The following is a 23681-nucleotide window of genomic DNA, read 5'->3' as shown; positions in this document are numbered from 1 at the left end:
TCATAGCAAAGCAAGTGCTTTGAAATAATGGGCAGGCTTTTAGAATCACACAGATCATTCTGGTCCTAAATACAAATTTTGCCTGCTTCAGTGCCTGATTGAAAACAATAAATTCTATTAGGTCCTTGGTGGGTAAACCTATTACATCTTGTACAGTGTTTGTATTTACAGTTATAAATGTGTATATGTATGAATTTACATATATATATACATATAAATTTTAGTTTAAAAATAATTTTTATTATATTTACCTTCATGTACAGATTTCTGTTCCTAGGAACTCTCTCTTAAACTCACTGAAATGCTTTTCTCAATATTTTTTTGGACATTTGGTTAATGGGTATGCTGTCCACAAGATGTACATACTTACATTCGACTATTTTTCTATTGAGAAAAGAAACTAGTACGAAACCAAAGCTTATCTATCAGTCTGTTCATGACATTTTTAAGGATGTGTGTACTCCTGTAGGAAGAATGTATATTTTACCTATATAGAAAGACTCAGTGATTGCTTTACTTCTGTTTTAACAGTTTCACAGGTCAACAGTTTAAATGCAGGCTGGATTTAAATTACAGCAGGTCCTATAGTGCAAGAGGCTGAGTAGCCTAAGGACTATTCCATTTAAATCGATTTGAATTTTAATGTTTTAACTGATGAAAAAAAATTCTAAATTAGTTCATCACATTAATTTTAATGAAAGCAGCAGCATGTCTCATTAAAATTTTAGTCTTAACCACAACTCAGAGCAATATGTCAGGACGTAAAATGTTCCTGCACACCAGGACAGGGCTGTTATGCAAAGGTTCTGGACATGCACATATCTGTGGGAAGATTTAAAGGATCAAGGGGTCAAAGAGAAGGTGGTTGACTGATGCAAGCATAGACAACAATCTTGCATAGACATTTATAACACACCTTGAAAGCAAATTTTTTAAGATCCAGGCTCAGGCAACATTCAGTCTGTGGGAGTAGCACAGGGTCAAATAATGAGCGGCATAAGCTGGAGAGGAAAGTGGTGATTCTCCTACGTGCAGCAGGAGTGCAGCTGGTCATTCTGCTGCTCTCATCAGTTGGCACAGACACTGCCTGGCCAAAAGGGCTACGAATACTGCGTGGCATGAAAGAATCACTGTGCCTGCCAATTGCTGTGGGTGCTGACACAGACATGGATAACTCCTGGAGTGCTTCACAAAATGTGTCTAGATAGAGGCAAAATGTGAGCAAGGTTAAGAGCATGGGAGCATTCATTTCCCAAAGATGATGCCATTCATTCTCAGCTATTTGAAATACATGAAACTAAATTTACAGGAGTAAAAAACAAGAATCACAGCAAACACTTCGCAACAAAAATATGGCTTTATTTATTTCCAACATTTATATTATTCCTAAAGAAAATATGCTGTGTTATTTAAGGCATCTTTTAAACCAGCAAGCACAAGAAATCATACTTCAATATGGCACCTTCACGTGTGTGTCTCTGGGGTTAATTATGCTAGTACATAAGATTGTCTCTTGAAAGAATATTTGATTATTATAACCGCTTTGCAATTAACATACTGGAAGCAATTTTATTTTGAACGGTGCTTTAAATAATACTTGTGCCGCTGATTCATTTCTTATTATCGAAACAGGCCTCAAAATACTCTACGGTTTTATCTCTTGATCCTAATCGGGGCTGGAAAAGAAGAGTTTTCACATGAATACAAGTAGTCAAAAATACAGATTAGAAAACTATAACATGCACATGGGTCACTTAGTTTTCCTACTTTATGTGACCTGGTGATCTGACTAACAAACCTAACTCATAGTTTCACAGAAAAAAAGGCTTGAAGAAATATTCAGAGACCTTGTTAGTGCTGTCACTGTGGGAGAAGATGACAGCTGGCAAACCAAACTTACCCTGTGAGATACTTGCCCATCTTTGCAGCAGCCTGAGATAAACTCAGTTCTTAAATTTCCACATAGCTGAAACCATCCAAATTCTAAATTGAATCTCTCTTTCTGAAATTTAGGTCCATTTCTTTTTCTTCCTACCCTCAGGAAGGATGGAAGAGTCACTAATATTACTTTATAACAGCCCATTTGCAGAAATACCAACTGCTGTGCCTCTGCTCTATCCTTATTTCTTTTGTTCTGTGTGAGGACGCTGAAGCCTCTACATCTTTTCTAAAGCTCCCATTTGTCTTCCACATACTGTGCAACTGATTTTTCACTAACACTGAACAGACATGAGTAACTAACTCTTTCATATTATAAACCATCCCTTCAACATCTCCTGTGAGTGGCATTTTTCTTAAGAGCATTGCTTCTAACTCAGATTGAGTTTGTGGTTCCTTATAATCTTTAAATTCTCTCCTGCAGTATTATCATCATTCCTTTTCTCTATGTGTTTTTCATATTTCCTTGTATTTGTCTTCAGTTAATTTTATCATCTTGATTTCAAGCTATCTAACATAAGTGACGTTTTTTGACTTCTAATCCTGCCTTCTGAGTTGCTTGCAAGTTCTCCCAAATGGGCATTATCTGTAAATTTGGCAAGCTTGCTGTCCATGTGATTGAACAAGTAATTAACGATAATGTTTTATACTGTTAGAGCTAGAAGGCAGCATTGTGGAAGCCTGTGTGAGATGTTTTCCCACTTCAGCAGCAAATGATTGTTCTCTGAGTCCTGCTTTCCAATCAGTTGCACATCTCCCTTATGTGAATTTAATTTAGTCTATGTCTGCTTTGCTTGCTTATGAATGAAATGTGGGATTGTGTTGACAATATGCTGTATCAGATGCATCCCCTATATCTGTTTTGCTGTCAAAGAAAGAAATGAGATCAACTTGATAGGATTTATTTCTGACATGTCTCTGTGCAAGTCATCTTATCTCCTTACTGTTCTCCAGATGCTTACAAAGAGGTGGTATAATACTTTGTTCCAGTGTCTTGGAAATGCTAGGGCTGACTTTTCTGTGATTCTTTAGATTTTTCTTTGCAGTCTCATTAGATACCTTGTGTTTGCCTTTCTCCAGTTTTCTGGGAACTTACTCATCCTACTAATCACTAGTATTTGAGAAATTACTTTGATTGGTTTAAGAGTAAGTTTCATTAGCCTGTGCCATCCTGAATACTCCAATTTACTTCAGTATTCCTTCAGTTGTTCTTTTCCTATTGTCTCCATGATTCTACTCTCAAATTCTTAATAATAACTGAAATAAACTTTTAGTAATAATTAACCTTCTTTGTGAAGACTGAAACAGACAAAAAAAAGGGCATCAAACATTTCAGGCTTTTCTCTTTCACCTATTTGCTGACCTCCCTTGTTAAGTACTACATTATATCTGCTCTCAAGCATAGCAAATTATTTGCAATACAGTGTTGTTTAGCAAACAATTATTTATAATGGCACTACATGGTTATGCACTCAAATATAAAATAGAATTAATCTTACTTCAATGACATTACTTCACAATCTAATTCCAGACTACACCTCAATTTCTTCCAACTGTTTAATTTCATCTCTCTTAAAATTAATTCAGTTGTGATTTTATTCTGTGATGTTAAGAAGTAGAATTGTTCCATATTTGTACTTATTAATAGGAAATCATTCACCAATATAGCCAGCTTATTATCCAAACACTAAATTGTATAGCTAATTCATCTTTTTAAACAAAACCATGAAAATATGTTAAAATTACACTAAAGAAGTAGTTACATATTCTAAGTGTGACTGTAATCAAGTCAGAAAAATAGTAATACTCACCACCATATCTAAACAGAACCTCTTTCATTGTCAACCTGTAGGAAAAAAAAAAAGGAAATATAAGATGAAACGAAAGTGGAGAGGACAATATAAACTGCAGTATGTTAAGCAGGCACAGTTCTACAGACTGGTGGACAACTTCATACAGCTCCTCATCTATTAAAAACATAATTTTCCTGCATTGTTGATTTATAACAAAGATACTGAACCTGGGACGATTTTTCATACATTGATGTCTTTGAGGAACTATAGTGTGCACAGCAAATTTCAACAGACAAAACATCACCTTGATCAAATGCATGTTAGAGGACATTTCAGACTCATGTTGGGTTTCCACTTCTTTTTTGGACCACATCCTCGGAGGATAGAGCATGTGACCAACCTTGCGTTCACATGGCATGGATGTTGTTTTCCTCCACTTTAGCAAGGATTTCAACACAGTCTCTTACAGTAACCTGGTACCCTAACTGAGGAAGGGGGTGGTCTAGAGAGCGCATAAATAACTGCTTGGACCACTGCTCTGAAAAGTTAGTAGTCAACAGTTCAAAGTCTCTGTTCCGGGTGGCCCTTCAGAGGATGCTAAAGTGAATGCTATTTGGCATCTCCACCAGGGACCTGACCTGTCCAGGAAGTCTGTGGATGTTACTAACTTGGAGGGGAAAGAGCGACTGATATGCTGAGGGTACAGCTCTCATTCTTGAGGACTTTTCCAGACTGGAGGAACAGTCCTGGCCAACAGGAGCTTTGTGAACAAAGGCAAATACAAAATCATGCATCTGGCAAGGGACAAGGCTGGTGAAGAAGTGAGCAACCTCACACAACAGTGCAGGCCAGTGACTGCCTGGCTGGGTAGCAGCTCTGCAGAGAAGGACCTGAGGTCTGGCTGGCGTCAAACTGAATGTCAGTCCACCCTTGTTGTGATGAAGGATAACCTCATACACGGTTGCATTAATCACACCATAGCCAGCAGGTTGAGGGAAGTTATTATTCCCTTCTGCTGGGCACTACTGATTCTGCATCTAGAACATAGTTTCCATTTTTGAGCCCTCCCAATGTGGAAGAGTTGTCAAGCAACCAGAAGAAACTCAATGGAGGACCATCAGGATGCTTGCAGGGGTTCCTTGCCTACTGGAAAAGGCATATGACGTATGAAGGGAGGCTACAGGGCTTGTTTAACATGAAGAGTAGGTTAAGGCATACCTATTCTCTCTCTCAAGCTGTTTAAGCACTGTTTATAGAGAGCTGAGATTTGTGTGCTGAAAGGAAAGGAGGCAACAAGTAGGGAAGTTTTAACTAGCCATAAGGAAAGATATATTTATCATAAGAGTTGCCAAACACTATGGCTATTTTTGTCTGATTCTTTGATTCTAATTACTTCTGCACTATTTAAATATTGAATTAAAAAAAAAAAAAAAAAAAAAGCATCCCTCTTCAGACTCCAAAACTTCAACTGTGTTCTGACTATCTATTTAGGACAAGCTCTTTTCCTCTAAAATTATTATAGAGAACGTCTGCCATTATCTAAAGACCAAATAAACCGGGTTTTTCCTAGAGCCAGATAGAATTAGATTGAAATAACCCTTTAAATGACATACAGATATTTCATACTTTCTATCGTATTTATATTACTACCCTTTCAGTCTTTTTAATGTAAATTTACCATATAAATAATACATTTACAGTAATTCTTTTCATAGCAATCACATTAGAAATAAAATCCTATAAATTCATAAAATGCTTCTTCCTTGTTAATGCATGGTGATCTAATATGCCTTTTCACATCAGTAGTCTATAACTGAAGCTTTTTTACTTAAAACAAGGAGATACAGTTGAATCTGGCAAAAAGTATTGCTCAAACACCTGTTGCAAGTATCAGTTTCCTGTTTTACATATAAAGTACAAAACCAATAAATTTTAAAGCATTGTTAAAGTATAAAGCAAATAGAAAGTGTGTCTGCTGATATTTAAAGGTTTTATTTGAGAATTTGCAAATGTGCATTTTTTGAGCCTACTTTTCTATTTATAAATATAAGAAGACAACAGTTTGTTTCCTTTTAGTGGCCCATCCATTTAGGACATTAAAAAATTTGTCACATCTGTTCCATGACATTTCCTTTAGTAAAAGCAGCAGTTATTCTTACTTTTAGTGCTCATTTGCAGGGCGAATAAATTTTCAGTTAAACAAACTGTTCTGAAGATATGGAGAGAGCCTATTGCTGCAGTCCTTGGCTCGGTCAGAATAAATTATGGGTGGTGAGACTATCACTTCAGAGAGGTATTGTTCATTTTGTTCCAAAGTATTTTGGAAGATCACAGGTGAAGACAGAAGAGTTCTCATTTTGGAATTAAGTGACCTCAAGGATTTTCTAATTTGCATCAACTGAGAGCTTCTCTTATATGTATTGCTGTTGCTCTTTGCCTTATTATTTGCTACCTTAATCACTATGCTTAAGCTCAGTCTGTGCAGTGTTTTTTATGAGTTGTCTAAGGCCACCTAGTTAATTAGATAATTCATAATCTCTGCAAATCAGCAGTGCTGCAAAGACCACTGACCCTGCATCCCAGGTTGGGGACCAGAAGAGATGCTGATGGTGTCAGAGTTTAACACACACATGCTCTGCAGCCTAGCCAGCTACAGAAATGGCAGTGATGCCCTGCCATACCAGTGTACACCAGCTCACTGCTGTCTGCAACACAGGGCTGTAATTTTATGCAAGACTGAAACTAAAAACGGTGTGTCTGTAATGTGATGGGTGGAGATCCCATGTTTGTGGCTCCAAGGAAAGCACAAGAAGCAACACAGTCTTTCGCCTCAGTATATCTGCACTCAGGGAAGGACCAGTCCCAGCACCAAAGGGAAGGTAAAGGTGCTTGAATGAAGGAGTTGACATTTGTGTAAAAGTGACTGCCAATACAGTTCCCTCTAGTTTCATCTGGTATCTACCGCACCCCTGTTCTCACTTTGACAAGGATCTTTACCTGTTGAAAAGGTAGGTGAGAGCTGATTCGTTCCAGAACACCTAACCACCACCATCAGCCTCCCACAGGCTGTCAGGATAAGCTGGAGGAGAGAACAGCCTGCACCCTGCCCTCATACCTCCTCACCAGAGCCAGGGAAGGGCACAGCCCGTGCTCATCCATCTCATCCTCATAGTGATCATGATGTCAAGCCACCTGGTGGGGGAATTTTGTTCTCTAGGGTTTTCCTTGTAAATCCAGGGTACAATGTCGGTATTGTTGCTTGGAAGAACACCACTTGGGTCCGATATTGCCATTTGAGTTGGAGATTTGGTCTAATGTAAAACCTCTTACATAAACTCTTTAGTACAAGGACTCTTTCCAAAAATGAATGCATTTTCTCCTATGTAGAATCCTTCAATGATTAATTCTAATGTTGACCTCTGAACAGGAACTCTCCTGAAGTAAATAAAGATTAAGAAAGAGCAATGTACAACAGAACTTTAGACCTCATTGACATTTTCACAGAATTTAAAATTTCAATAACTTCTTCTCTTAAAGTTGTTTAAAGTAGAGCAGGGCAGATCAATTGCTTCCCCAGGAGGAAAAAAAAAAAAGGGGGGGAGGCTTTTTTTACTAAAATTCACAAAAATTTGCACAAAAGATGGTCACTGAAATTCTGTCACCACTGAAGTCAATGGAATAATCTTTTTCTGATGAGGTCTTTTTATGACTGTTGACAGATACTATTATTATCTCAAATAATTATTGCAGATCTTTCAGGAATAACAAACAGATAAGACAGAGTAACAGCTGCAGCAAAAGATTATAAGAAACTAAAATAAATGTATAATAGACCTGGGATTTTGCAAGTCACGTATGAATAAGGGTAATGCATTTTAGCACTTTTAGCACCTACTTGCAATGTCCTCTTGGGACACATGCCCCATGTTCTCACTAAATAATCTGACTCAATACTGTTCTGAGAAGGATCATAATGTTATTCACGTACCATAACGGGGGCAAACACTAGATTTATTTTAAAGGAAGACAGTCAGTCTTAAAAATTACTGGTATTTCTTTTGCTTAGGTTTTACAAGAAGGGAGGTTTTACAAGAGAGAGAACACAAAATGTGTCATCTCTTGCCATTATTTCCTGACTAGCTTGTAGGGAGCCTGACCCAGCTCTTCCCACTGTGTGGACTAGTGCCCACCTGTCTAGTCATGGTCAGTTTTGTGACAAGCCCCAGGGAACCGGAACAAATACTCAGCTTGCTCAGCTTTACCAAACAGTGTCTGACATTGTTTTTATTTGAAGCTGACTATTTGCCTCAGCTAACATTATTGTAAGTGGAGAATGATCATCACCTAATAAGAAGTTAATCAATAGAAATACAAAGAGTACTGATAACACATAAATCCTCTTCTTTCCAAGTGATTGTCATTGTTCTTTATAAATGCAACCACAATTTCATCAGAGATCTTTATTCTACAGGTCATGGTATAAATGTTCCAACTGTTGGAGTGCATTTAAGATTTTAATGAACTAATTGATAGAAATTAGGTTCAAAAGTGTTTGTTTATATATAAAGAAACTTTTAGAAGACAGTGCTATATATTTTACCTGCCTTGGCACAGACTACTGCCAGCTGGCCTTTAATCAAAGGAATTTTGCACTTCTGTTGTCATTGTCATCAATCTGGAACATGCTTACAATCTCATGTTTTCAAGGATATCTCAGTCATTGCAGTCTGACTTTACTATGTCAGCATGAGATCTTTCACTTTCTATACTAATCTTAACAATGCATGTTAAATTATGTGCCTTGTTTCTTAAAAGAGTTTTCTTCGAAAAGATCTCTCTTTCCATTAGATCTGCAAAGCTCTCCCTCAACTAATTGCGAAGACAAAGGATGAGAGATGTGAAAGTAGCTGTTTGCTTTCTGCTAACTCATTTGCAAATACAGGAAAATCAGTTGCATTATCACATGTGCACAAATACATATACACATATATACACAAGTGTACATACATACACATTTTAGAATGCCTGATGTCATGCAAACCTGTTTCATCTCAATAACAAATTTATCCTCAGAACTATTCAGTCTGTCTCACCACCCAATAATGAAATACCTTTACTTCAATAATATTTCAGAAACTTTATGGATGAGATGGAAAAAAAAAACCAACCCATCTGAGAAGCTCAGCAAGGTGTTTGTCGTCTGACTTCATTTTGTGATGGCATCTTGGGGCTTCCTTTGGACAGATCCTCAGCAGAAACCATAACAACTGCTTTTGAGAGAACAAAGACATGGCTCCTGGGAGGTAGAGCGTCTGGGTTTTGGCTGGGATAGAGTTAATTTTCTTTGTAATAGCTGATATAGTGCTGTAACATTTGGATTTAGAATTAGAATAATGTTGATAATACACAGAAGTTTTAGTTGTTGGTAAGTAGTCAAGGACTTTTCAGCTTCTCATCCTGTGCTTAGTGCACAAGAGGTTGGGAGGGGACACAGCTGGGACAGCTGACCCTTAACTGAGACAGGAAGGCCATGATGAAGATTCAAATAAAAAGAGCTAGGAGGTATCTCTAAGTCTCTGACCCTGTGCACAGGAAGGCTGGGAATGTGCATGAGAATAAAAGGCTATGTTCATGTCTCATGTATTCCTGGTGCAGAACAGCAGTCTCTTAATCCAGCCAAAAAGTGAGATGTCTACTTTGTTTTTTAAATTATTTTCTCTTTTTTTTTTAAAACCTTTTTTTTCTGTAGAAACCAAGATAAATTGGAAGGATATGTTAACAAGCTCTGTCAACAAACTCAGAATTCAGGCAAACCCTCTGCTTCCAACATGCAAAGGCACTTACCTCAAAGCTCCCTCAATATTTTTCAAAACAACGAGACAGTTACTCCTTTGGTAGCAATTATTGGCAAACATCCATTTGATTTATTTAAATGCTCACTTTGTGGCTTTTAACAAGACTATAATATAATTTTTAAATAATAATTTTAAAATTACCTGTTTCTAGAATGTAATTATCATTTCTGTTTAAATTGTTCAACTCATAAAAAAACTAGTGAATTAATTGTGTGCATGTGTCTGATAAACAAAAGAGGTGTCAGTAGCAAAAATTAATTCTTGTGTCATAAATGTACTCATATTGCTATTATTGGTGGTGAGTTATGCCTTCTTAGGTGGATTTCTAAAATAATGTTAAAAATGTTGTTTAATTAAAGATGTTCCAAAGCCTGCAGTAAAGAATATGATAGTTCATTGAATTACATATGTTTATTTCAACATTGAGGCTGTAATTCAGCTTCATGTTCATGACCTTGTTGGACAAAAGATTTGCCTGTGTTGGCAGAACCTTTTAAGTTTGATATGTTCTTTCTCAAGAGAAAATTAGTGATGTGTAGCAGATCACATTGGCTCTCACTGAGTGAATTATCTAGGGTGATAACCACTTTGGTCTTACAGTTTAGATATGTAAAAGTAGTAGGGAATTGGCGACTGAATTTAGACTTCAAGAAGATTTATGGCCTTTGAAGTCAAATGAAACTGGAACTGTATTTTGATGCTGGGGAAATTCGCACTATGCATTGTATTATATTTTCTTGACAGTCCATTACGAAATTCTCAATAACTGATTATCCTAAATGCTTCTGGTAGTTTTTGTATCTGTTATTTAAAAAGGAAGTTATAGCAATGACAGTAAATTGTAGAATGCATGATTCAAATGGGCCTAACTGTATAATTTAACAAATCTCACTTGCTAACATCCCAACAGCACACATCAGGAACCTGAAGTGTAAATGATAGTGTTACTCGAAATTCACACAAGCAACAGAGACTGTAAAACAATCTCTTTTTTTTTGTCATTAATCATTGAGAATAATTAATGCTTATCTAGTCTGTGCACTAGACAAAAACAGGTTTGGGAGTTCAGCACATCTTTTCTCATCAATCTACACAAGCTACATAAATAAAATATAAAGCTAGCATGCAAATGCTTAAACCCATCAAATGACAACTGATTACCTGTTTCGAGCTGAGTGTTTCATTTTCTGGAATAGGCACTATGGGATGACTGGGCTAGCGAGCCAGGATGTCACAGGTTGTAGAGAGCATGAGATTAAAAACAGGAAAGAGAAATCAGTTATCAGTTCTATTTCTGTATAAAATATCATTAAAGTTCAATAATGTAAGCCAATACCCTCAAGCATGCAAAGGATAGCAAGGCAAGGAGAAACCCCATGTGTTCAACAGGCTCCCTGTTGAGCAGGCTCTCTCTTAATACTCTTTGTAAGAAAATCTATTTCAAGGTATGGTCTGTTGTCTGTTATATCATATTACCATAATTAGAAGGGTGAGGAGTGGACAAATAACTTTCCAGTTTGAAAGAGGCATCTCAAGTAAAAATCACTGCAAGGGTCCCTGCCTTATAACACACTTAGTATGAGACAATGCACATGAAGTTATTTAAAATTACAGCTGTTTTTCTGTCACTTTGAATAACTGTCTTCTTAAATCTCCTCCAAACGACCTCTCATTGATCTTAAATTTCATAGACATTCATCATACAAGCATTTAAATAAAAAATACTGTAAAACAGGAATTAGTATGTGCAGAAAGCAGTTTCAGATCTCAGGCATTTTTCAGTGTTTTAAGTATTATATAACTTGCATCTGAAGTTCGATGGATGTAACTCAAGTGAAGAACCATACCAATTTCAATAAGATTATAATTAGAATACAGGTAAATAGATGAGCTTCAGTTTATAAAGGCAGTCTTAAATCATAGGCTTGTGAGGTTTTCCTATACAGTGACATGGAGACATTCTCTTTAGAGTGAAGGCTGCTGAAAGTATTGGGGTTTGGGTATTTTAGGATTGTACAAAAACAAGGTTGGAAGAAGCCTGCTATTTTCAATGCATCGAAGGCATCACTTTGCTTTAGCATTTAGATCAAACAGTAATTTAACAAATAACCTGTTGCTTAAAAAAAAATACTGCTCTTGCCCTAAGAAAATTAATTTTGGAACGGTGCTTTTTGAGAAGCAAGACTGATCGGCTAAACTCACCATATAAAGAAAGAAGGATATCACAGAATGGTTGGGGTTGGGAGTGACCTCTGGAGATCATCTAATCCAACCCACCTGCTAAAACAGGTTCACCTGGAGTAGATCACACAGAAATGTGTCCAGGTGAGTTTTGAATATCTCCAGAGAAGGAGACTCTACAATCTTCTCTAATTACATTATGGATCTGCTATGTATTGTACTCACCCTTCACAAATTTGCCCTGATTTATTTTCAGGGAAGCAGGAATCAACTGTACCAACAACAGCAGCACCTACAGAAGCTTTAAACCACTTAATTTTTTTTCAAAAAAAAATATGAAAAGGCAAGTGAATAACTTTAGGCAATACATGTATTTATTTATTCAGTGAATTTAGACAAGGGGCTAACTTCAGGCAAAGGAAGGGTAAGGAAATGGTGAAGAGCCCAGATCTTCTCAGTGGCCACATCCCTCTCTTTGCCACACACCTGGCTCTGGATTTCAGCCAGTGCTGCTGCCAAGGCAGCCCCAGACCTGACACCACCCCGCTGCTGCAGCACAGCTCTTCACAACAGACACAGGAGGAGTCCAAAAGCCTACGTCAGAGACAGAAAATCTATTTCCAGTCCCAGCATCTTGCAGCTACTGAGGGGGAGGCAATCTTTTTTGGTACACGGGTACAAAGTTCTAGCAACACCTGTGGTATGTTGGCAAGCTTATTTCATTGAAATAAACCCTAGAGTTGAGTTACCTGTTTCCTCACCAGAATATGACTTCTTTGTATTCCAGGCAAAATAAGAAGGGTGAATCACAAAGAAAAGAGAAAAGTAATAATCATTTTCTGTTTGCTTTCTGAGGTGCAGTTAAGCTCTCTCTGGGAAGAATTGTCCACTTCTTGCGAGAAAGAAAAGCTCCCTAGTCAGTTATTGATTCAAGAATGCAACAGCTCTTTCTCTTAAATTGCACGGTGAGCCAATCAATGAAAGTTATCTCATCCTGGCCTTTCTTGCTGGTATTGCCTACCATGCTAACCTGAAATGCCTCTCTGAGTCATGATTCTGCCTCACCTTGTTCCTTGAGTATGAGGTCTCAAGTCCCTCCTTAGACCTGACAAAAGCAATGATCTATTTTTGCCCAAGAAATATATTTGCTTCCTTTATTTTTGTAACATCCTCTGTTATTTTCAAACTAAAGAGCCAACATATAAAACAATCTCCATTGTTGTCTCTTCTGCATGGTGGTCAGCCCAGAGTGTTTGGAGGACACTTAACAGGACAGATAGCCTGCCTGATTAAACTCAGACTCATACCTGAATTATATATAGTATAGCTTACAGCCCTGAGCACAGGTGAAAGACCCTCACAGGATGTGTTCATCTCTGTTGATGGTGGAAGATGACAATATTGCATTTTTAATTTCTATTCTTATTTCCTTCACCAGTTACAAAATTCTACATTACTCTTACAAAGTTAATGGATAATTCTCAATTTTTCCAGGCATCACTTAGTTTTCTGATAATGTGACATTTTCTGTATTATTTCTAAGAATACAAAAGGAGAGAACTAAACAAATCTGCATTTGTGGCTGCAAAAATTGTACTGAGAAGAGTAAAATGTCCTGATAATATAAGTGTTTGCAGCATATAAGTTCAAAGGGAAATTACATGCCTGGCCAAATAACCTCTTAGACTCTCAGTCAAGGCTTAGAAAAGAGGTGGTTATATAACATCTTGATTAGACCTTTGTTCATTTAGCTCTGTAATCAGCAAGACATATTTGCCTTTAAAAGGTCAGTTTATCTTTATTATGCTATGAATCACAGCTGCCTCATAAAGCTTTCTGAGGTGTTCTCAAGGCAATACCTTTTCATAAATCTAAGTCATTCTGTAGGGAGTCTGCAACCTTTGCAAACTGAGACACAAGTTTAAAACTCTTTGGAACCAGTGAGAGATAATGCACACAAGAAATAAGAATGTTTCGACTAGATAACCAGAGAACATTCAAGTCCACACTATTTTTTCAAACTACTCCATTAAGCCTTTAAACCACTTTGAAAATAAACTAGGTACTCCTATGAAACAGAGTCATTGCTTCAGAATAGGGAAAATTACTGATTTCTCAAAAAGTAAAATATGTTTGTTTATATATGTATAACAAGCAAACTTTTAGATTAAACAATTTTATAAATAACCACTTTTTCTGAATACCAGAACACTAAATCTAGGTTACCAATAAATGCCAAAACACTCACATCAGCAGAGCAAGGACTACATTAACTAAGGGGAGAGAAAATATATAATATAAAGGGAGAATTTACAATTACGATGTCTATAGTCTCTCTGAAATGACATAGTATAAAATCCATTTCAAAGATTCACTCAGTTAAGCACCCAATTCTTTTGTACCTTTCACCTGTCTATAAAAATAAATGTAAAGTAGAAATGGCAAGCACAACAAAGATTTATAATGTACTTTCAGCCACATATGCAACAGAACATCCTGACTTACTTGCAAATCATCATTATACACTACTGTACCTGTGCATTTTTAACTTGAAGATTTCAAAACTCTCTCCAGATACTGATAAGTACCTGCACAAGAGGAACGAGTTGTACGCAGACACGGTTCCCTGACAGGTTCTCACAGGACACAGGCCTGGAGGGCACCGGGGTGGGGTGAGACTGGAAGATTTATAACTGAATACCAGAGGCTGGAGGAGTTACAGGGTGTTGCAGCAGAAATTCCTTATCTCTAAGTGGAGCTGGAGGGAGATGCACGCAAGCCCAGCAGTGCAATTTTCCTTGGGCTGCCTTTTGCCAGGCCAAATTCACCTTCTCATGTGGGGCTAATCTACGATGGAACTGGCTGTGAATTTTCTGCCAAAATGATTTTTCAATGGAAAAATACAAGTAACTGAAAAATGAAGCTTTTTGAAAAACATTTTGATCTCTCTTGCAAACTCTGACTAGTCATTTAGAAAATCAAAATGAAGCATTTAACCATAAGAAAACCTGTCTGTAACTGGAATATTGTGTTTTCTGACCTGGATGTTTCATTTTGTACCACTTCCACCTAATATTAAAACGTATTTCACTATCAGTGCACCTTGTGGCAATCATGATAAGAGGCTCTGTTTTCTGATGTGGGCTGATCAACCTTTGTAGTTCCTTACAGGACTAATTTCACTATAGGTGATTATGGGAGCTGGTGGCCAGTGAGGGTATCAGGCCCATAACAAGGACTTAAGGCATGAGCACCACGACCTACACACACATAGAGTAAGGCACGAGAGGACACAAACATTTTGTAATCACATGGATTAGAACTATCTGCTTTGAGTTAGTTCATATTACCCAAATGATGCATATTAATTTCTGGAGTATTTAAATGTTTCCAAATTTTCATATGTATTGGAAAAAACAACAACAACAACAACAACAACAACAACAACAACAACAACAACAACAACAACTGAATTTCCAACAAGGTAAGTGTCTGTGAACTATTTGTGGACTCACAGAAACTAAGTCATTGCTTAGAAGAGACGATGCTTTCCTGCCCCAGGAAGGGACTCATTGCTCATTGACTTACAACAGCCAAAGACCTGCTTTCCAGGTGAGAGTGTGAAATGAAACACATTTAATATTAAGAGGTCACCTTCCCTTTACATATTTTATTCACAGATTAGCTGCAAAACTGAATTAGCCCTGTTTTCTGAGCAAGCTTCTCATGCAACAGAGATCTTTGAACTTAACTGATTTAAATCCAAATGACAAACTTTGACTGAATTTTTGAAAGTATACACGTATAACTGTCACCTACTATCTGAAAATTTGTATTAAGAACAGTGCCTGTCTGTCCTGTAACTACTAAAACGATAGCCACTGTTTAATTAAGAAAAAAAATAAAGCTGATACCATAATTTATGTCTTTTCATATCTGACCTCTACATCAAAGTTCAGAACACTTTGCCAAAAAGAAGAAACACACTAATGCCTTGAAATTCATAAACCTCTGTCACACAGGTAAATACTGACTACATAGCTCTGGGTGTTTGGGGATAGTTTCCATGAATTATGACTTGTTTTCCTTCAAACAATGTTTTCTCACTGTCTTCAATAAAAAGCCTACAAGCATTGTTTTTGTTTCTCACATAGGTTACATGCCCACCCAATCTTGTTTGATATATTTCACTCAATAGTATATTTCTAATTTTGCTGTTAATAAAAACCTTTACCTCTGTGTGGCTTCGATTCTTTGTAATTTTGTCTTTTGTTTTTATTGCTATCTTACAAGCAATGGCATGTCCCCAAGTTGCAGTTCCCATTCGCCATATCATTAATAGAGGTTATTTTTTAATATTCCCATTTTCTATGGTTTCAAATTCCCCTAGAAATGGAGTTGTATCCAGTCCAAATGCAGTCATAGATCAAGATCCTAGGAGCAGGAGCAGCCTCCGAGCTATGGCAAGCTTGCCCCCATCACCATGGGCCACATCACGGAATCCCCTTCACAAACCAACAAAGACATTAGAAACAGATGCTAGGAATGTTGTAGAATTTGCTGTTGTGTGTCCTTTCATTGTTCTCCTAAGATGTGTGCTCACATATTAATCTGAAGATACAAAAGGCTAAGATAAAGACATTTCAGAAATGAATTGTTAGCTAGGACCAGAATTTCTATGATATTTGATATTGTTTTATGTATTTAAAATGTCTGCCTGAAATCCACTAAGCAGAAAACTAGACACAATCATCCTAGAAAGCCAGGCATAAGATTGAACCAAAGTTTTATGTTATGTAGAGACTTCTAAGAATGAAGATGAAGCATTTTAAAGCACTTTCTGGTGCTTGGGACTGGTTTAAGCTATCCCAGCAGAGGCAGCCTGTATAAATGAGAAGGCAGAAAGCAACAGAAAGGGCTGTAAGTATGTTCCAAGCAGAAACCTGGACACTTCTCAGCACACCATTTACTAGCAACCACATTTTGTTTTCTAAGTATGGAAAGTGCCTGCTGGGGTTTGGTCCTACCATGTTCAAGAAAGCAACATTTTGTGTGTTTTTTTCCTAAATGAACAGAACTATGCCAAAAAAGTATCAGGATCCTACCAACAACAGCTTCTCCTAGCGGAAATAAAACAGCAAGGCTCTCAAAATTGCCTAAGTACCCAGGCCAAAAGGGGTGACACGGTAATCAATTCTTTTTCCCTTTGGAAGAGCTGTCTCTGCAGGAGTGGGTAGCAAAGTTATTTCCAGACACTGACAGACTTAAGATGTTTCTACGTTAAGTGCATGCTGCTGTGTCTCCTATTGAACCTAAGCTACCTTCATGTTCTGTTGTTAATTTGATGGTTTTGAAGAGAGTGATTGATTACCAAGCTATGATCCTTCTAAAGTGCTTTTGAATAAATACCGTTCTTTAAAGACAAGCTGAGCGAGAACTCTAGAGGCATTTTCTGCAGTTAAGATCAAACCAAGTCCAAAATAATAGATATGTCATCTAAATATGATATGATTAAAATAGCTCACTAAGCCCAAGCAATGCAATAAAAGAATATACAAAGGAGACGCAACAATGTTAAGCATTAATATTTCCTCAACAATGAGGTCCCATTTGTAGCACAACACTAATGAACTGGCTTGTTCGCCTTTGATTTCTTTTTCTACACTAAAGCAGTTGTTCTGGATCACAGATAACAGAAAGTTGATCAACCACAATATACCTGCACAAGTACAGTATTTAAATACTGAAGTTCAAAGGAAAAAAAGAAAACTCTCCTCTAGAAATAAAAGCAGCTGGGATGATGTCTGCAAGAAAAGTGCTTTTCCATGGCAACCTTGAAAGGCTGCCGTACTTGCAGAACGTCAATTCTTACTATGCTACTATTAATGAAACTCCAATGAGGTAAACACCACTGATTTCATTTAAAAAATAATAAAGATTCCCTTTAAATATTCTGCTTACCTATGAGCCTGCAGACCTGCAAGTGATTACAGAAGGCTGACACTTCCAATATGACAATATTTACTGATTTCAAGAAAACTTCATTTAGGTCCAGGTAGAGAAATGGTAATTTTTTAACATTTGTCATACCTCTTTCAAAAAGCCAGTGCTCTCTAATCCATTTTCAAGGCTTTGCTGCTAAATATTTAACTGAAAGGGAGATTTTCACTGGGATGTACATGAATTGTGTGCTCAGCCCTTGCTGACAGAAAGAAAAGGGAGTTGGAACATCAATAGGGATTGAGAGGTGGTCCCCAGCTGTGGGAGCTACACCCGCTCATTCACCTGGGCAGGTCATTCCTTTCTCCTTCAAAATGACAGCCGGTTTCCCAGAATGTAATGCTCCCTGCCCAGACAGATATTTAGATTGATTGTCCTTCCATATGAATCATAGAATAGCCCAGTTTGGAAGGGTCCAACTTTTCATGGGAAAGGGAGCTTAGATGAGTTTATTTAGTGCCCTGTCCCAACACATCTTTAAAACCTCCAGTGATGGGGACTTTACCACATCCCCGGGGAAGCTGTTTCAGTGATTGATTGTTCTCACTGTAAAAAAATTCTTTCATATGACAAGATGAAGTCATTCGCATTGCAAGTTGTATCCATTGTTTCTTGTCTTCTCCATGTGGCTCCCTGTGAAGAGTCTCCATTCTCTTTGTAGCCACCCTTTAAGTACAGGAATACTGTAATGAGGTCTTCCCTGAGCCTTCCCTTCTCCAGGGAGAAAAGACATAATTACTTCAGTCTTTCCTCATAGAGCAGGTTCTTCAGCCCTTTGATTATTTCCATAGCCTTTCTTTGGACCCTCTGCAGTCTGTCTGCATTTTTTTTTTAAATTCCAGAAAGCAGAACTGGACACATTATTCCAGGCACAGTGTTGTACTCTTCCATTCTACACAGTTCTCAGTTAAAGGCTGGAGGGATTCCCTGCAGAAGCACGCTTTGGAGTTAACCACAGAGCCGAATGTTACCTCAGACTCCACAGTGCTGCAATGGTTGTGCTCAAGTCCGTTTTTCTGAGCTGTTTCATTCCAAACAAAATGAAAAGGAACTTTTTTTATAATAAAAAATTTGACTCATATAATTATTCAAGACCAGGGTGTGTAAATAAGGGCAGCAGCCCCTGGTGTGTGGGGGACAGTGTGAGGAAAGAGAGAACAAGGGAGATGACAAGGCCAATAAGAACAGAATCAGCTCACTTGAGTGGGTGACATTTTTATTTCAGAAGTAGCCTTCTCTGCCCTCTTCCAGGAGGACATACACAATACCTTTGTTCCCACTGCTTCCTCCCATCAAAGCTAAAACCACCTTGTGAAATACAGATTTCATCATAATCTACAATATCTGCTAGGTCTATCTTTCAGCTTCATCTGTGCAATTCCATCAGCTAAGATGATTCAGGTGCTTGGTGGAGCTTCAATCAAAACCAACCTGGCACTGGCTCCAATCTGTCTAAACAACACCACAGTGCCCTTTCTGTAAAGCATTTCAGATAGAGACAGCTGCTAGTTTATTATACCCTAAGCCAACAAATTAAATGATACTGTTTTTAGGAGCTCATCAAATCAAACCTCCCTAATATAAGACACAAGTGATCATTCTGGTTTTTCCCATATCCCATTTCCCACTTGTGAGGGAAGTGTAGTTTAAGGTAATGTTTTAATGAAAGTGCAAGTGAAGAGTAGCAAATCCATTCACTGGCACATCCTGTCCATTCTCCATAGTGTATTCACAACATATTTCAGATGACTGTAAGAATTTATGCCAGTGAGTTTTGCCCTCTAGTGGAAGATGAAGCAAAATACAAGTTACAGTTAGAAATGTAACATGTATGTATAGTGACTGCGAGAACACTGGCCATGTGTTTACTGGATGGCTGGAGACACGGCAAGCAAGTCATGGTGCATATTACCCCTTATCCTCATGAGTGGAGAGGGGAAACTGCAGGGAATTTACGGAGATGACAGTCCAGGTTAAGTAAAGAATGGAAATAAATTCTCATGATGTCAGGATTTTGCTTACAGAACAGGTCTAATGGTATGAAATTTCAACAGCTGGTGCTGTGTCTACTGAACTGTGCTTTTTGTTCCTTTAATTATTTATGACAATGAGTTAAATAAATTCTTTTGAAAGACATGAGTAACTCACTCTATAGTTGGGTGTCACAGAAGACAGGGTTATTGCAAGAAATAATAAGCAAATATCATCAGGGTTTTTATCAACATATTTTGACTCAAACATTAAATATTGATCGTGTGAATAAGATCTAAATTAATATTCCTTTGGTTATCAAAAAATGTAAATATTATAGACCAAAACAGAAACACTAAAAAAAATTTATGAGGTGGTGAATATTTAATTCTTGTGTAAATAAAACTCTGTTTGTATCAAACTAGGGCAGTACTGACATCTGATTATTCTGTTTCCAAAAGTATTGGAACACACCTACCTAGAGAGTGACATCAGTTCAGAAGTACAACGCATTTTATAAAGGTATTTACTAGCACTACCAGTAATGCTTTAAAATCTTACCTATCTCTGACAACTGAGTTTGTCTCATTCTGTATAAGTTAACCTTATCTTAATTGGTTGAGACTTTAAAATTATTGTAAATAAGTAAATAATTAAAACTATTTTAAACACTAGGAACCAATCGATGGTAAACTGAGTTAAGCTGAAAATTCTCCAAAAAATATATTTGTCTCAAAAATCTTTATCATTCTCATCTATCTTGCTTCAGAAGATCTAATTATTGAATTTTTTATAGTAATCATGGTTGAAATCATAGATTCCCATGCGTTTTCACGATAATCTTATGGGATGGAAGAGAGAACTTGCTACATTAACTAAATTAAGGAATACATTTGGAGAAACAAAAAGCGTTACCATTGCATGTGGTCTTGACCAAAGTCAGCAGCCTGTTTCACCTACATGATGAGAGGGATGGCAGCGGGAAGTCAGTCAAAAGCCCAAATGTGTGATCATTTTTTGCTTAAATTGTCACAGTAGGTCATACCAGGGCCTCATCTAAAATGTAGCCCTCCCAATTAGCTCCCTGATGAGAAAATCATTCAAAATGCTACTGCAGAAGGATTTGAAGTAAAACCAAATGAACCTCTGAGCATTTCTTTGATATAGAATATAGCACTCTTCAGTGAATTCTGGGCTACGGATGATGCTGCTCAGCCCTGGAATGTTGTAGACTTAAATACAGAGTCGGAGTTCAATGTGATAATAAGAATATATAAAATATACATAATACATAAAAAATTTTAAAATAAAAGTTATTTACAGATATGCTTGCAGAAAAAAAAAAAAAAAAAAAAACACATGTGAAACACATTTCCTAACGGGGAACAGTAAAAAATGACCCAAGTAAGAGAGCAAATTTATGTTATACATGGAAATGGAAGAAATCAAAGAGATAGAATCATAGAAGTACAGAATAGTTTGGGTTGGAAGGGACATTTAAAGGTCATCTAGTCGAACCCTCAGTGATGATGTAGCTCTCATAATTACACTTTACAGGAAAAAAACTGTTAATGTCAGAGAGGTGTGGCTGCATTTATCAGTTTGCAAAGCTCACAAATGTTGCTTGGAATGACAAAAGTTCCTTGAGATATAGAATTGTGGATGAAGAGGCCTCATAATCAACACCGTATGAGCGGAATGCAAATACTCAGGCTGGGCTGTCCTACGGCCTCTGCATTCAGGAGAGTTTAGGGTGCACAGTGCTATGGGAAGTCAGATTGGCAGCAAAATTTCCCTATTTCAGATATTCAGCACGAATATCCCTTTTTGAGAAAACAGCTAATATGATATACCAAAAAATTATCTTCAGACAACTTTTCCCTGCCTTATTCGTTTTCTTATACAAATTTCTTAGTTTCTAGCAGTGTTTCCATTAGCAACAGCATGTACCCATTTTCAATATAAAAACCGACTTCAGTGGTCATATGAACCGTTTGTTTGTTCATGTGAATGTCCTGCAATGAACCAGGAAACCTGTCGAAAAATGCTTGAAAAAATCATTGCTGCCTAAATAAATGTGTCAGCTTGGTTTAGTAAAAACTGAAACAGAACAAAACCCTGTCTAGCAGATATGAAAAGGTACTAAAAAACAGAATGGAAGGCAGGGTTTAGTTTTAGTTAGTTAGTCCATTCTAATAAGTGAGTAAAATAGTAAATTCTATAAATCCTACAGGACAGAAAAGCCAACTTCAGACAATATTGACACTGTTGTCATTGTCTGTTAAGCTAAATTATGTTTCTAGATAGGGAGATAAAGGTGATTCCAGGCATTTCTTCAGAGTCTGACAGCTGACCAACATCTGCAGAGATGATGCTTCTCTCCTGAGCAGTCTTGGCTCCCAATGTGCCCAAAACTAGTAATGCATATTTCACCCTGGTGCTTCTCCTCATGAGGAAACCGTGACAGACCCTAAAGAAACAGCACCTGATGCCCATGTTTTAACCTCTTGCATCCCAAATCAAGCACACTGTACACCTCAGAGTGGGATTATCTCTCCTGGCATCAAGGTTTGAGCATTTGCAGCCAAATTCTCTGTTAGAAAAAGAGGATGTGGGAGGGATGCATCTAAGTGGTTCAAACAGCATCTTCTATGGACTTCCACAACTGGTGCTTTTTTAACAGCAGAAAGGGTATCTCTTGAGGTGTGCTAGATACCTTGTGCTGGCTACTCTTCAAAAACAGTAATGAAGACCTAGGGCCCCGTTTTCACCTCAACAAAGCTCATTACCAGCCCTGTCACCCCCAGACATTTGACTACAGAGATTTTGTCTAACTTCTTCACTGCCATTTCAAGAAGGACACCAATGTCAGCAAGGGTGCAACTATTCCCTTTGCTTTGGCAAGAGACAACTGCTTGCCACCATGACAAATGTCTCTGGAAAAGCCTATATTTCTTTCATGTTAACCTCCCTTTCCTCAGTTCCCAAGAAAAAAGAAATAGCCCATTACTGTAGTTTGGGTAAATGTTAGAAGTAATCTGTGAATGAGGGATAAAATAGACAATTCCTCCCTTAGAGAACAAATGGTTTGAATGAAGATGGGTGTGACCCCTGTCCTAGCTGGTCTGGAGGTAGCAAGCCCTGACATGACCTATGCCAAGGGAAGGAAAAGCAATATCTCCAGGGACGTTGGAGATATGGTCTTGTCTAAGATGCATCTCCCAGAGCATCGCTGGCACTGAATCCTAATGACTCAGCTGAATTCAGCCTAGAGTTAAAAGGATTAAAGCCTGAGAAAGCTCTTGAATCACACCACACTCGATGCTCACCTTATTGTACAAAGAGTTGTGGCTGTAAGGGCTATAAGGATTCTCGTGAAAATCACACGCGATGGAAGACAAGTGGCTGAAAAGTCCAGGGTTTAGACAGTCAGTGAGAGAGACGGACGAAGGACGCAAAGGGGACTTAGTTGGAGGGATCAGTTTAGTTGGATACAGAGGGTGTGGGAGACCAGTCTCCTATGGGGAAAAAAAAAAGAAAAAGGCAAACAGAAAGCGATTAATGCATGAGAAAAAGCAGCTTTGGACAGAAAGAAAAGTGCTTGTCTTACACCTTTTTTTACATTTCAAAGGGCTTGACAGTTAACTAGGAAAGATACCCTACCTTCATGCCAAGACAATTGCTTTACACTAAGTACTTTCATCAGCATGACAGTATGCACACAAACACCTGCTGTAGGATGCACTGGGTTCCAGTGCATCTCCCTCCTGCAGCTCAACTCATGCTCTCATGACAGAAAAGCCCAGAAGGATCTTGTGCTAGGATGAAATGGCCACATTTTATAGTGTCTGAGAGGTACAAAAGAAAGTGTGCCTATGCACTAGTAGGACCACTTCAGGCTTTTTAACAAGACTCTAACAAGCCTTTAAGAGTTAAACCAGTG

At 37.7% G+C, this 23681-nt stretch overlaps 1 protein-coding gene across 12 annotated transcripts in view; it reads right to left on the bottom strand.

Moving 5' to 3' along the window:
- Window positions 1–1338: 1338 nt before the first annotated feature.
- The window catches only part of MLIP (muscular LMNA interacting protein), a 108225-nt gene continuing 85882 nt past the window's right edge, over window positions 1339–23681 (bottom strand). For 6 of the 12 annotated variants that reach the window (XM_005506772.3, XM_005506774.3, XM_005506775.3 and 3 more), the window contains 4 exons: window positions 23068–23256; window positions 10748–10801; window positions 3750–3784; window positions 1458–1676 (listed from right to left, as the gene is read on the bottom strand). In XM_005506772.3, the coding sequence (XP_005506829.1) occupies window positions 3758–3784; window positions 10748–10801; window positions 23068–23256 (270 nt within the window). In that variant the 3' untranslated portion in view covers window positions 1458–1676; window positions 3750–3757. Of the gene's footprint in view, window positions 1677–3749; window positions 3785–10747; window positions 10802–23067; window positions 23257–23681 lie in introns of all 12 variants that reach the window. The other 6 variants (XM_065056106.1, XM_065056109.1, XM_065056110.1 and 3 more) reach the window with 2 other exon arrangements.

The sequence above is a fragment of the Columba livia genome, chromosome 3 (assembly GCF_036013475.1).
Source record: "Columba livia isolate bColLiv1 breed racing homer chromosome 3, bColLiv1.pat.W.v2, whole genome shotgun sequence".
Classification (NCBI taxonomy): Eukaryota; Metazoa; Chordata; class Aves; order Columbiformes; family Columbidae; genus Columba; species Columba livia.
This window is presented reverse-complemented; position numbering and strand designations above follow the sequence as displayed.